This window comes from Herpailurus yagouaroundi, unplaced genomic scaffold, assembly GCF_014898765.1.
Source record: "Herpailurus yagouaroundi ecotype Mexico unplaced genomic scaffold, PumYag 159, whole genome shotgun sequence".
In the NCBI taxonomy this organism is placed as follows: domain Eukaryota; kingdom Metazoa; phylum Chordata; class Mammalia; order Carnivora; family Felidae; genus Herpailurus; species Herpailurus yagouaroundi.
In genome coordinates, this window is record NW_024412400.1 from 1,139,017 (window position 1) to 1,154,400 (window position 15,384).

General features: G+C 42.9%; 1 protein-coding gene across 8 annotated transcripts in view; it reads left to right on the top strand.

Annotated features, from left to right (window-relative positions):
• ANO10 (anoctamin 10) overlaps positions 1 to 15,384 on the top strand; it is a 214,889-nt gene that overhangs the window by 53,190 nt on the left and 146,315 nt on the right. For all 8 annotated transcript variants that reach the window (XR_005791877.1, XR_005791878.1, XM_040479597.1 and 5 more), the window contains 2 exons: positions 2,810 to 3,001; positions 11,586 to 11,714. Coding sequence is in view for 6 of the 8 variants with exons in the window: in XM_040479597.1 (XP_040335531.1) it covers positions 2,810 to 3,001; positions 11,586 to 11,714 (321 nt within the window). In the remaining 2 variants the exon portion in view is untranslated. The remainder of the gene's footprint in view (positions 1 to 2,809; positions 3,002 to 11,585; positions 11,715 to 15,384) is intronic.

A 15,384-nucleotide genomic window follows, 5' to 3' on the forward strand; every position in this document is an offset into this window, starting at 1 on the left:
TTACATTTTGTAAGTTTGTCTTAGTTGGTCTTTGCTAACTTGTAGCTAATCGGGTAGACTGTATCTTGGTTAAGTATTTTTATTTTAGTATGCAATTATTTACATTGTTGAATTTGCATTTTTTTCTCCTTGCTTTTGGAGTGCGTCCCTAGTTTGCTAAATTTACTGACTCCAAAGCGCTCAGTGTAAAAGTCCTGATAAAGTGTTAGCGTGTGTGTGCTATACTCGGTCCCTGCGTGAGATGGAGGCAGAATGCACAGTGCGCTCCTGTGCGGAGAAGGGGCCCCCTCGTGTTGTATGCTAAAAATGCCAGGCCTGAGCATGCCTTCTGGAGGCTGCCCATTGGCACACGGGAGGATTTGTCTACACAGCTCTGCAGAGGCTCTATCTTGTACATTCTGGTCTGAAACAGCAGTTTTGAAAGCCAAGCATAGGCTATCAGGATTTCTCAAGACCCAATTGTGGTAAAAATGGTGTAACAGCTAAGGTTTTTTTTTTACTCTGCTCTTGATTTCTACGCTTTTCAGAGAAGTGGATTGATGCTATACCACTGGGTGTATTTTAGAACCACTTCTATGTGCTGCAACACAGCATATGGAAGTACTTTCCAGAGCCAGATGCTTCCAGAGAGTCGTTGAGAAACTACTCACCGCTGAATCCCCCACTGAGCCCCAACCCGCCAGCTCTGGAGGCACGTGTGAACCTTGAAAACAGCCAGAGCGTAACTCAGAGTCCCTGGGTTCGTGCTTTGTCCTTACACCCAGGCCGTCTGAAAGCACGCTCTGCCGTTCCCAGTATTCTGTACCTAGGTTTGGGCGTTTTCTGCCAGAAGTGGAGTCTGACTTCCACTGCAGCTCAACTAGTGAGCCTACTGTGCGCGTCTCGGTGAGAGACGGACTCTGAGATACAGTAACATTAATTACAATAATTCATTTGAGAGACTGTTGCTTTAAAATATTGTGACATACATTTTTATTAAGCTGGCGTGGTTCTTGCCCGTGCAGTGGATGATCACGAGGAGGCCCGAGGATGCCGAAAGCCGGCGACGCGGCCTTCGGCATCCGGAGGGCTGGCTCTGTCGCTCAGTCGCTGCACGGCACAGAGAACTGCTCCTCTCGGGTCAGAATAAGCACGTGTTGTGAACAGCAGGCCTCCGCTGAGGAGTGAGGGGTTGGAGTGCTCGTCGCCTGGTCCTGTAGAGTTTTGGTGACGGTCATTCAGGTGGCCAGTGGGGGTCACCGAGGCCCAGGCAGCCTACTTCAGTGAAGGCTTCTTTGCCCGGTCGTTAAAGATTCTTGAGACATTTTCGGTGCAAAAAGGTGCTTTTATTATAGCACGGGGACAGAACTCGGGCAGAAAGAGCTGCACTTGTGCTGTATGAAGCCGGTGGTCGTGTGCTTAGTGCTGAAGGGGAAGAGGACGTGCAGGGAGTATCAGATCATAGATGTTTCTTCAAGTTTCTATTAATAAAACTACTTCTGCAACATTTCTCGAGTGCTCATCGTTCAGTTCGATAGTAATTGGCGATCCGCACAGGTAGTCACGAGACCCTCTGAGAACGTAGCAAGCAGCACTTAATTTGGCCCTTAATGAATCATTAGCTCTGAGGCTGTGGGTCAGGCTGCTGGACTAGAAGTGAGCGTTTCCCTGCTTCTGTCCCTCATCAGATGTCTGTTCGGTCGCTGTTTTCGTGTTTGGGCCTGCCTTCAACACTAAACCAGGAAGTTTAAAATTCTGCCTTGCCGTTCACTTTCTGCCTGTGCAGAGCCCCGAGGTCAGTCAGAGGTGAGATCCTCGAGCCTTCTGTGGTGTTTCCATGATCCTTTGCATGCGCCGCCGCGTCTTCTAGATTCCCAGGAAAATGTTGGCGTTCAGCAACCCCCCCGTGGCTATTTCATTCCTCAGCTTGTCCTTTTGAGCTCCCTGGCTAGTCTCTTGTTTGCCCCCGCTGCTACCCATGGCCTCAGGCAGACCCGTGTTTAAAAATTCAGCTCACAAACTCAGGGAGAAGCCCTCAGCACTGGAAGAGACTCCGTGAAGTTGAATCAAGACAAGCCTTTTGAGCGGAATCTTGTAGGTCACCGCTAACCAGGCCAGATAATGACTTCCCTCTGGGAATGAGGCTTTCTTTCCCAGATCTGCAGCCCCAGTCTGCTGCTCCCTTCCCGTCCTGGTGGTGCATGCTGGGCTTTTTCAAGGTTGCTGCAGAACTGGGGAGCAGCAGATGAGATGAGAAGAGGTTAAAATGCCAGACGATTGAGCTGTGCCAGCAGAATCGCTGCAAGCCTTCGCTTGACTTCCCCAGCTCTTGAAAAATTGGTCCTGACACGTTTTGCCCTTCTGTTGCTGGGGTCGATTTTAGGGAGGGGCAAACTTCTGCAGGTCATCGCCACGCTCGTTGGCATCACCACCATCCGTTTTCTGATGGAGGCTCAGGGACTGAGGTTCTGGGGAGCCCATGATGTGAGGGGGCAGTCATGTAAGATTTCTAATAGTGACGTCGGATCGTTTCTTTTTACTTGGTTAGAAGCAAACATCTTCAGCTTTGCTGTTGTTTGTTATGTGACGATTCAGCGATTTGGCACAATGGAATGAGGAGCTAAATCATTTTTTTCATTCTTTCGGGGACTTAAATACAAAATTGCTTTTGAATTTATGTAAATTCTGTTGTTGACAAGAAGAGATTGGGAAGAAGTCTAAGATTGTTTTTCGGTCGGAGGCTGCTGCCTTGGATGGTATTGCAAAGTGTTGCTGTTGTTCTACAATATTAAAACAATTCCTGTTTTTTTCTTGTGGTTTACATTTTCAGGGTACCTTTGATGATTACTTGGAGTTATTTCTTCAGTTCGGTTATGTGAGCCTTTTCTCCTGCGTCTACCCATTAGCAGCTGCCTTTGCTGTGTTAAATAACTTCACTGAAGTTAATTCGGATGCCTTAAAAATGTGCAGGGTCTTGAAACGTCCATTCTCAGAACCTTCAGCCAATATTGGTGTCTGGCAGGTAATTATTTGAGAAAACATGATTCCTTTGGGGGAAAAAATTAGCAAAATGGGCCATTATGATTAAAAACAAAGGTGCTAAGGAGAAATTTGAGAAATTTAGTTTATTTTTTATTTTTATTTTATTTCATGTTATTTATTGCCACAGACTGTGTTGTGTCTCTTCAAAGAGTCATTTACTTTTTCTGGGCTTTGCTTTCCTTGTTTTGAAAATTGGGGATGGGGTGGGGGAGGTAAATTATAATTTCTGTGACCCCTTTCAGATGTAAAAGTTCTGAGAGTTTTCTAGGAAAGTAGCCAGGTGGGACTTCGCTCACTGAGTGACGATGAGGCCCTCCCCACTTCTGTGTGGGTCGCAGATCACGTCGGGAGTCTGACTTCACCCCTACCCAGCAATAATGAGGTTCCTTTTCCAGTTTCTGCTGGGGTGGTTTCAGATAAAGCCTAATGGAGCGTCAGGCCTTCTGCCACCACCCAGCACAGCAGAGACCACGTGGGAACGTGGGAACACACACGAGGCACTTGTATTCGTCCTAGCAGAAGAGGTATCCGTGGGAAGGTCTGGTGGGAGACCAGAGTTCTGGCCCCAGTCCCGCAATAGGAAGGACCCCACCCTCCACGCTGGGTGTCAGTGGTATCCAAATGGGTAACCTAACCAGGTGTTGCCCCTGCTTTGCCTGCTAGAGTGGTGTTAGAGGAACCAACTGAAACAAAAGCTTTAAATAAATTGTAGAATCTAACACCTAAAATGTCCAGGTTTCTATTTAAACAGTCATCATACCAGGAACCAGGATGAACCAACAAGAAAAAAGGGGCGGTCAGTAGATGCCACCATCAAGGCGACAGATATTAGAAATATCGGACAGATTTTAAAGCAGCCTTGATCAAATGAATGTACCTCAAACAGACAGAAAAATAGAATATCTCAGCAAAGAAAGAGGAGGCATAAAAGAGAGGCAAATAGATATTTTAGAAGTGGAAAATATAACTAAAATAAAAAGCTTAGTGGATGAGCGCTGTAGCAGAATGGAAGAAATAGAGGAAAGATCAGAAACTGGGAGATAGAGAATAGAAATGATTCAATCTGAACAGCAGAGAAAAAATAGACTGACAAAGTAAATATAACCTCAGAGACCTGTGCGACTGTAGCAGAAGATCTAACGTTCCTGTTATCAGAGTCCCAGAAAGGAGCGGGGGAAGGAGGGGCTAAAAAACGCCTGAAGTAATAAGTCCAAGACTTTTTGATTTGGCAAGAGACCCAAAACTGCAGACTCAAGAAATTGAGCGAATCCCAAACAGGATAAGCCCCCCAAAGTTCGTGTCCAACACATGATAATTAAACATATGAAAACTAAAGACAAAAGCTTGAAAGCACCAAGAGAGAAATGACATGTTGTCTATAGAGGAACACGATTAGAATGATAGCCAGTTTCTCATCGGAAGTAACGGAGGCTGGAAGAAAGCAGCATGGTATTTTTCAGGTGCTGAAAGAAAAGTGGTGTCAGTACAGAATCCTGTATTCAGAGAGAATACCCTTCAAGAGTGAAGGGCAGGGGGCGCCTGGGTGGCTCAGTTGGTTAAGCATCGGACTCTTGATTTCAGTTCAGGTCGTGACCTCACGGTTCGCGTCAGGCTCTGCTCTGACAGCGTGGAGCCTGCTTTGGATTCTCTGTCTCCCTTTTTCTCTACCCCGCCCCCTGCTCTCTCTCTCTCTCCCTCTCTCTCTCTCTCTCTGTCCCAAAAATGACTAAATAAATAAACTAAAAAAAAAAAAAAAAAAAAAAAGAACAAAGGGGAAATCAAGACACTCTCAGATGAAAGAAAACAAAGAGAATTTGTTGCCAGAAAATCTATGCTAAAAGAATAGCCACTTTATTGATTGATTGATTTTTAAATGTTTATTTATTTTGAGAGAGAGTGAGCAGGGGAGGGGCAGAGAGAGAGGGAGAGAGAGAATCCCAAGCAGGCTCCACACTGTCAGCGCAGAGCCCCATGCAGAGCTTAATCTCATGAACCATGAGATCACGACCTGAGCCGAAATCAAGAATCAGGTGCTTCAGTGACTGAGCCATATAGATACCCCTTAAAAGAATAGTTAAAAAAATTTTTGTAAACTTGAGGAAATGATAAAAGAAGGGACCTGGGACTGTCAGGAAGAAAAACCATGGAAAGCAAAAATACGAATAAACATAATTAGACTTTCCTTCTCTCTCTCTTTTTTTTAAATGTTTATTTATCCTTGAGACAGAGACAGAACATGAACAGGGGAGGGGCAGAGAGAGAGAGGGAGACACAGAATCTGAAACAGGCTCCAGGGGAGGAGCAGAGAGAGAGGGAGACACATATTTCTGAAACAGGCTCCAGGCTCTGAGCTGTCAGCACAGAGCCCGATGCGGGGCTCGAACCCACGGACCGTGAGATCATGACCTGAGCCGAAGTCGGAGGCTTAACCGACTGAGCCACCCAGGCGCCCCAGACTTTCCTCCTCTTAAGTCTTTAAAGTTATGTTTGACAATTGGAACAAAAATTGTAACACTATCTGATGATTCTAAATACATGCAGGGAAAATATTAAGATATTTTACAGAATGGTAAAGGGAGGTGAGGTTTCTGTACATCCTTCAGACTGATAAATGGTGACACAAGTAGACTGAACATATGTAGATGGTCCCCAACTTACAACGGTGCAGATTATGGTTTTTTGGCTTTACAGTGGCGTGAAAGCGATATGTGTTCAGTAGAAACCATACCTCAAATTTTGAATTTGGATCTTTTCCCCAGCCAGTGGCATGCAGTATGATCCTGTCTCGATGTTGGGCAGCAAACCACGGCTCCCAGTTAGCCACACAGTCACGAGGGTAGACAGCTGATACACTTAGAACAATTCCATACCCACACAACCATTCTGTTTTTCCCTTTCAGTACAGTGTTCAACAAATTACAGGAAATACTCAATACTTTAGTATAAAATAAACTTTGTGTGAGATGATTTTGCCCAGCTAGCTGTAAGCTAATCCGAGGGTTCTTAGCACATTTAAGGTGAGCTATAGGTTCAGCTCTAATTCAGTAGATTAGGTGTAGTAGGTCCATTTTTGTCCTACAATATTTGTAACTTACCCTTTTGGAACACAACTCCTAAGTCAAGAAAGATCTCTCTCTCTCTCTCTCTCTCTCTCTCTCTCTCTCTCTCACACACACACACACACACACGCACACACACACAGTAATATGCATAATCAATTGCCAAGAAGACATAGCAGGCTTAGTGTGTGCACAATGAACAACAGTGGTTTAAAATACGTGAACCAGAAATTTATAGAACTGGAAGGAGAAGTCGACAAACCCACAAGTATAGCTGGAGACTTCAACACGCATTTCTCAACAGTTGGTCGAACAAGAGCTAGGAAGTCAGCAAGGATATAGAAGGGCTCACCAATACCACCACCATCAGGTAACAGAATCAAATCCATATTACAGAGCACTCTGCTCAGCACTTGTAGAATACACATTCAAGTGCTTACAGAGCATTCATCCTCGGGCAGAACACAAACTTTAAACATTTTAAAGAATTGAAATCATGTACAGTATGTTCTCTGACTCTAGTGGAATCCAACCAGAAATCAGCAGGAGAAAGATAACAGGAAAGTCTCCAAACACTCGAAAACTAAATGCATGGTTTTCTTGAGAAAGAAAGAGAAAGAGAAGGGCATGAGTGAGGGAGGGGCAGTAGGAGAGGAAGAGAGAGAGAATCTTAAGCATGCTCCATGCCTAGGCTGACATGGGGCTTGATCTCACCATGGTGAGATCATAACTTGAGCTGAAATCAAGAGTCAGTTGTTTAACCAACGGAGCCACCCAAGCGCCCCCAAGTGCACGTTCCTTAAATAATGATGGGTCAAAGAGAAAGTTTCGAGTAAATTCAGAAGACATTGAACTGAATGAAAATGAAAGTACAGCGTATCAAACAGCTAAAGCAGTGCCAACAGGGAAATTTGTAACACTGAATGCATACACTAGAGAAGAGGAAAGTATCTCAAACAATAATCTAAATGCCTACTCGGGAAACTAGAAACAAAGCACAAAAGAAACCCAGAAGAAACAGAAAGAAAATAATAAAGATAAGAGGACAGATGGATGAAATGAAAAACAAAAATAATAGAGAAGATTACTGAAAAGAGTTGGTTCTAAAGATCAATATAGTTGACAAGATAACCAATATAAAAATAAAACAGCAGGTACCACTACAGACCCTTAAAGTACCAAAAGTATTGAAGGGATTATGAGCAACTCTGCACATATAAATTTGACAATTTGGATCATTGCCTCCAAAAATACAAACTACCACAACTCACCCAATATGAAATAGATAATTTGAGTAGCTCTGCAATTATAAGGAAATTAAATTTGTAATTATAAATTTCCAAAAAAGAAATACATTGGCCCAAACGATTTCACTAGCAATTTCTAAGAATGAACCCCAATTTTACACAGTTTCTTCCAGAAAACAGAGGAGGAGGGAATGTTTCCTAATTCATTTTATGAAGACTAGTATCAGTGTAGTAGAAAACCAGAGTGCGAGACAGGAGAACAACAAACCAACATCCCTTGTGAGTAAATGGACAAAACACCTTAATAAACTATTAGCAGACTGAATTCAGCAATCTAATAAAAAGAAGTGTATACCATGACAAGTGGGATTTAGTCCAGGGATGCCAGCCTGGTTTAATAGTAGAAAATTAATCTGTATAATCTGCCATTTAATGGTTTGAAAAACTGCATAGTTGTATCAACCAATAATATCAAGCATTTGAGAGAATCCAACATTCCTTTTTGAGAACTCTCACAAAAATAGAAATGGGGGTGTTTCTTCAACTTGATAAAGGACATCTATTTTTAAAAAACAATCTAAAGCTAACATCATACTTATTGGTGAAAGATTGAATGCTTTCCTTCTAAAATTAGGAACAAGGCAAGGGTGTTCACTCTTGCTACCTTTATCGGACATGGTACTAGAAGTTCTAAGTAGCCTGATAAGGCCAATGATATCTCTGGTTTACCCACTAGCTGACCTCAGGTGCGTGAGCAAATCCAGTCAAAGTCAGCTGAGACCAGAAGAATTGCCGAGAGGAGCCTATCCTAAATTGTCCACCCACAGAATCATGAGCTAAATAAATGGCTGTTTGAAGCCAGAGTTTGGGGTGGTTGGTTATGTAGTAATAGCTAACTGATAAGGGAAGTCTCAGTATTCAATACATATCAATTCTCCTTTCATTTACAAATTGACCTACAAATTAATTTACAAATGGAGCACTACGCCAGCCCAAGGTTTTCTTTTAAGCCGGTAAATGTATTGTCACATTCACAGGGAGAAATGAGTGAAATAGAAGAACAAGAAAGTTGGGGCGCCTGGGTGGCGCAGTCGGTTAAGCGTCCGACTTCAGCCAGGTCACGATCTCGCGGTCCGTGAGTTCGAGCCCCGCGTCAGGCTCTGGGCTGATGGCTCGGAGCCTGGACCCTGTTTCCGATTCTGTGTCTCCCTCTCTCTCTGCCCCTCCCCCGTTCATGCTCTGTCTCTCTCTGTCCCAAAAATAAATAAACATTGAAAAAAAATTTAAAAAAAAAAAAAAGAAGAACAAGAAAGCTATAAAGAAGAATAGGGACACTTACCATGTATTAAAACTTGTTACATAACTTCCGTTATTAACGTGGTGTGGTCCTGGTGCATCAGGAGACAGTCAGAGGAGTAAGTCCAGAAATGGATTGTGTGGTCTATGTGAAGTCTCAGTTCAGTGGGGGAAATAATTGTCCACTAATAGCATTGAGATAACAAGGTCTCCAGATAGGGGGGAAAGTTTGCTCTTCTAACGTTAAAAGAAGAGCAGGCAAGACACAGAATGGGAGAAAAAAATACACAATACGTATGTCTGCCAGAGTACTTGTGTTCAGATTAAGAAACTCTTACAATTCAGTAAGACATTTCAGCCTTTGGAAACAAGGACCATGATTTGAAGAAGTACTTCACCAAAAAACATATGTGAATGGCCAGTGAGCTCATGAAAAGATTTATAATTAGTTACCGGGAAAATGCAAATGAAAACCAGAAGATAGCACTACATACCCAGTTTAAAATGAAGATCCGTGGTGTGAAATGTTGGACATGATGTGTAGTAACTGCAACTGTCATACTTTTCTGGCGAGGCTGCGTCATGGTGCAGTCACTTTGCAGAATGAGATGGAAGTTTGTTAAAAAGTTGAACGTACACCTACCATACCCTCAGCACATCGGCTCCTAAATATCCAGGAGAAATGAGAGAACGTGAACATTTCAGGATGCACGCATGTGTCTGCAGTAACTTCCTTCAGAGTAGTCCAAAACTGGAAACAACCCAGTGTTCCATCAGTAGGTAAATAAATAAAAAATGATGGTATATTCATAAAATGGAATACTACTCCACAATAAAAATGGAAAAGACTAGATATAGGTATAGAAATAATATGGCTCAATCTCAAAATCATACTGGGTGAAAGGATGAGGAAGAGTATATACTATATCCTTCCAGTTATGACATCCTGAAGCAGTGACAAAACTGCAGTGACAAAAAGCAGATCAGTGTTTGCTTTTGGGCCGGTGTGAAGAGAAGGATGGATTGCAGTGGGTCATGAGGAATCTTTTGGGGGAAGTAGAATTATTCTGCATCTTGTTTGTGGTGGTGTTTTCACAAGTATGTACATCAATCAAAACTTAATGAAGTGTATACCTTCAATGAATACAGCTTATTGCACATAAATTATAGCTCAATATAGCTGTATTTGACAAAATCATGTTTCATTATAGAGGTATTAAAATTTCAGGAAGCCAGGCACTCTTAGATACTGCTGATAGGAGGATGAACTGGTCAGTCTCATGGAGTGCAGCTTGACGTTATTTATCAAGATTATGAATGCAGGGTACCTTTGACTCAGTTCCACTTTCAGGAATTTATCCTAATTCCACTCTAGTTAAATGATGTATTTACATGGTAACTAAATGGAACAATGATTGTCATAGCAACTAATGCCCACCAATAAGGAAATGGTTAAATAAATTCCGATACATCTCTGCAATAAAATATTTAAACAGCTGTGACAAAGAATGAGAGAGTTCTTTGAGTACTGACATAGAATAGTCTCCAAGACATTTTAAGTGACAAAAGCAAGGGACCGGACAGTATGCATTGGGCTGAAAGAGGGGAAGAAAGGGCATATATATTCAAATTTCCTTATAAAGTTTGCATATAAAGTATCTGGAAAGGTAAAAAAAAAAAAAAATTAATAATGGTGATCCTTTTGTAGGGAGCACAGGAGCTTGCGGGCAGGTAAGGGGTACATGAGGGCAAGGAGATTCTTCACTGTAACTTCAAGTTTTCAATTCTGAGCTATGTAAAGCTAAAAAATGAATAAATAAAAAAATTTAAGTTATTTAAAGAGAAGATAAAGTCTTGAGTAGGTTTGTTGTAAAGAAAACTCCGGAAAAAATAATCAAGTTATACAAAGATTGCTAAAATAAGATAGCGGAAATTCTCCATGAGACCAGATATTTATTCAGTTGGGATCCAATCATGCTTTGTTTTGCTTCTTTTAAAATTTTAGTTTCTAACAGTAATTGTATTTTTTAGAATTAGTGGGACTTTGATTCTTGTTTTAAACGAAAATACAGTTGTTACACAACGTTACACGTGTTTGGGGTGTGCAACACAGTGATTGGACAAGTCTATATGCTCTGCTTGTGCTCGCCACAAGCAGAGTACCCGAGTACCCGAGTGGGTGACCAGGCGTTGCCGTCACAACACCTTGACCGTATTCCCTGTGGGCTGCAGCATTCCTCCCCGCGACTTGCTCGTTATGTAATGGAAACCTCTACGTCCCTTCCCAGTGGTTGGGTTACTCCGCAGGGATCAAGTGTTGTGCATGAAAAGGAAGAGCGACCGAGCAGTGGTCACGTTTCCGCAGTCAGTACTCTGTAGTGGGCTCTGGCAGACTCCTCCATGGGGCCTTGGGTCAGTCTGTTCAGTAGCTCGGTGGGGCACGTGTGTTTTTCCAAAGTCTCCTGGGCGAATGCCACTCGAAAAGGATCACGATACCTGGTGCCTCTGGTGTAGCTGAACCAGCTGTGGTCTGTAATGTGGCAGAGTAAGACAGTCACAAAAAAATTCCATTTGAAATCATACTAACAGTTTTTGAATGTGAAACATTTTTTTTCTGGTGGCCCCACCTTAGATTCCCTTTAGGTACGAGTAGGGTAACTTGAACAGCATACTCCTCTCGGATGTATTCCAAATTCTCAGGTCCCTGGCCACCTCCAGCTAGGAAGGTAGAACATAGTGCTTTGGATATTCCAGCCATAAATATTGAAAATGCCTTGTAACGGCCTGACTTTTTTAAGCCGAAGAAAATCACAGCATTATAGAGAAAAAGTTTTAAATGTACTTGGGATATTTGGAACGAGGGAAAGCCTTTTTCTTTGATTTTATATGATACAAAAAAAGGCTGAGGAAGTATGGAAGAGGTCATTGTGGTTTTTAATTTCACATTTTTTTTCCCTTTTAGTTGGCTTTTGAAACAATGAGTGTTATATCTGTGGTCACTAACTGTGCTCTAATTGGAATGTCACCACAAGTGAATGCCCTCTTTCCAGAGTCAAAATTGGACCTCGTTTTGATTGTGGTAGCCGTGGAGGTAAGTGAAACTTTCAACGTATTTTAAATAGTCTCCACGCAGACGCCTCTGTTTAAGCAGAGATGACCTACAGACAGCAGTGGTATCCCTGACTGCCCGTGACTGGCAGTTTAACGACACAGATTTCCTGGTAAGAAGGTGAGGTAGTTCAGGTGACGGACAGACACGCATTTCTGGTTGCTGCCCAGCTCTGAGAGACCGTCGCCGTCGCCGTGGTGGGCTTGGGAAAGTGACTCTTCCCGTTGCGCTGACCTGTCCGGTGCTGGGTAGAGAACTTCCGTATGAAATAGAATTCTGTAGATTTGACTTTTTTTTAGCCTCTTCTGTCATTTCTACGTTCTTCCGCAAATGGATCCTAAGAAACGCTTTTTGATAATGATTTAAATCTCGTTAGCAACAGGTGTGGAATTCATTGTGAAACTCTAAAACACCCAGATGTGATATGTATCAGGAAGGCGCATAACCGTGCATACGAAGTTCAAGGAGGCTGGCTGGCTGTACTTTTTAGGTTTTCATTTTGTTTATGGTGGTTCCGAATATGGATTACTGTAACATCTTGAAAATTCAGCACTGACCAATTGCAAATGGACGCATTCACAGGAATTTTTTTATTGCTAGTGCTTATTGTGACCTTTCATTTTTAGATACTTTAAAAATAGAGCAGTTGTGAACATTTAATCCCGCAGAATTTAGCAGGACTATAAGGCGGTGGTTTGTATACCTAAGGCCTCAGGACTGAGGGCCAACTAGCAGTCAGAGTGTGAACTTGTGCCTTTCCAGGAGTGGCTGAAGAAACAGATTCTGCTTTGCTGTGCTTATCTTTCTGTGTATTTAATAGGAATCTGTGTTCGTGGTGGATGTTCTATGCAGAATATGCGTTTTGGAGAATGATTTTAGACAGCAGTGAGTAGGAGGGAAAGGGGACGGCTCCAGCAGAGAAAAGTAGGTCTGCTTTGAATTTTGAGAGTTGAATAGGATTTTGGAGAGCTATTTGCAAGGCTGGTTTCTCACCTGTGTAAGTGAGAGATCAAGACAGAGGCGTCTTAGATGGCCAGCTGCCCAGGCTCATAGCGTACCTTCCATTTAAGATGTGGCCTTTAAGTTTGCGGGTCTGGGATCTTGTCTTTGCCAGTACATGCAGAGTTAATTAGGCTTTTGGCACTGACCGACCCTTAAAACTAATGAGACTCACAAAGGACTGACCAGAGTGCCAGGCAGTTAACTTTTACCATAAGGAGATACTTTTCCAATGACTGTAACAGTTGGTGTTAAAGTTAAAGTGGAATTGGTTTATTAGAAGATTTCTTGGCAAATTGGGAACCAGAACAAGAGGAGTATGAAAGTCTTGAGAGACATGGAAGGACCTGAAAGCCGTCCCCTCCCCCAAATCGAGCAGAGCTCTGCCGTGAGCCACATCTGGGGGTTCCGTTGCCAGCTTCTGAGCGATGCGGGACGTGTTCACTGCCCGCTTCTTGATTTTGCCTTCGCTTTCTCCAGATTTCTGGCCGGTCCAGAGTTCTGTGTATCCCCAATGCTACTTCTTTCTTCTTTTGTATTTGCTGATGTCTTCACAACAGATATTTGGGGCCTGGTTCTTCTCACTGAATTTGGGAGATATCCTGGTCTACGGGAGCATTCTGCAGATGGCACCCAGGAATTTGCCGGCCTGCGTGGGGTGGGCCGCAGTATTTCTGTGGTGTTCGGCTAGAGCGTCTAAAAGTTCTGTCTTGCTGGGCCGCCCCTGTGCTGGCCCTTTGGCTAGAGAACAGGCTTGTCTTGGGACTTTTTTTTTTTTTTTTTTTTTTGTCTGTGCCCGTTGGCATTTGTGCTTGCCCTTCCTCAGCACTTAGTCTAGGACGTATGAGGTAGAGAGGAATACCTGGGGTCCTTAGGGTACTGGGGTCTGTGCTGAGTCGGCCTTCTTTCTACCTTTCAGAGTTTCCTTGTGTTTATTTTGTATGTCATGTCCGTGGTCTTTGGTGGTTCTTAGCAGGAGGAGGAGTGAAAAGTACTTCTGTTCCACCCTTCCAGAAGCAGAAGTCCTCACTCTGTTAATTAATCTTTTTTTTTTTTTTTTTTTTTTTCTTTTTCTGTCCTCTTTTGCTTAGGACCAAAGTCCTTTCTTTGGGCCTGGCTAGCACACTTTTATTCCTTATGTCTCAGCTGAGATGTCACTGGTCTCCCAGGCTTTTCTGATCCTTCCATCTCTGCTGGGTCTCTTGAAGCCTCCATGGCCCTCCCTCATGGTGATTACCCCGTTTATATGCCTGGCGCTTCCTGATAGGCGTGTTTGCGTCATGTCCGTCTCTCCCGTGCACTGTTGGTTTCTTAAGACCAGGGATGGTGTCTACTTTTCCATCTAGTAAATAAGAGTACTCACTTGAACAGTGGTGGTAGGTATACAGTTCAGTGTTGTGAATGTGGAGTTAATAAATTAAGCTGTTAAAAAAGAAAATGGACATTTCTTTCTTTTTTTTTAATTTCAAAACACAGAATGGGGGTGCCTGGGTAGTTCAGTTGGTGAAGCATCCCACTTCTGCTCAGGTCACGATCTCACAGTTTGTGAGTTCAAGCCCCGCATTGGGCTCTGTGCTGACAGCTCAGAGCCTGGAGCCTGCTTCGGATTCTGCGTCTCCCTCTCTCTGTGCCCCTCCCCTGCTCATGTTCTGTCTCTCTCAAAAATAAGTAAACTGAAAAAAAATAAATCAAAAGAAAAAGAACAAATGGGTATTATTCTTTTCTGATAAACTTATATTCGGTATTAATTATATGACTATATTTGTTTATAACGTTTTCTGAGTTCTACTTACAGAACACAAAGTGGCAAGTGCTCATTTTTTTTTTATTCCTTAATTATACACAGTCAGTATTGAGAGCTACTATGTATATGATACTGAATCTGGTGCGAAGGAAAGACAAAGCTGTCTTTTTATTTTTGTCCTCAAGAGCTCTGCTTCTTAATGTAGCTGAGAAGATGTGCACATTTTACACATACGCGCACGCGCACGCACGTGTCCACATACATACACTGTAGCTTAGTACATCTACCAGAGACGCAACTAGGCAGAATAAATGATATGTCAGGTGACTGGTCTGTGGTGACGTGGAGGAGAAGATCATCGCGACTGTCATCCAAAGACAGGGGACCCTTTGTGGTCTTCTCTTCTTCTTTGGTGAGTTCTGAGAAGGCTTGGAAGTTAATCCCGACTTCCTCCGTGCTAGTGGAGACTTCCCACTCTGAATTCTAGCCCGGGTAGAGTCTGCTCCTAGGATGTAAGTTGGGGATGCCTGGCAACCTGAGGGGTGGAAGGCAAAAGCTCAACCACGGGCTGTCTCAGTCGCCGACTTCAGAGTCAGTCATGACACGGAAGAAACGTGTTTTTCAGCTTAAAGTTCTTCCCCGTAGGCCAGAATGCCAGCAGTTTTGGGCTGTTTCATTACCAGCTAGACTTATACCTCTAAACAGGAAGTATTTCCTTCGGCTACCAAGATTAAATCCTTGTAATAGTGATTATCTTGGTGTGTTCTGTTTGTTTTGTTTTTAATGAGCTAACTCATAGAAATGTTACCAATATTTGTTAATACAGAGATCATTACTAATATTGAGATCGCCCGGAGTTAAGCCAAAGGGTGAAGGAGTGTAAGGAGGTTGTAACTACATGTATACAGC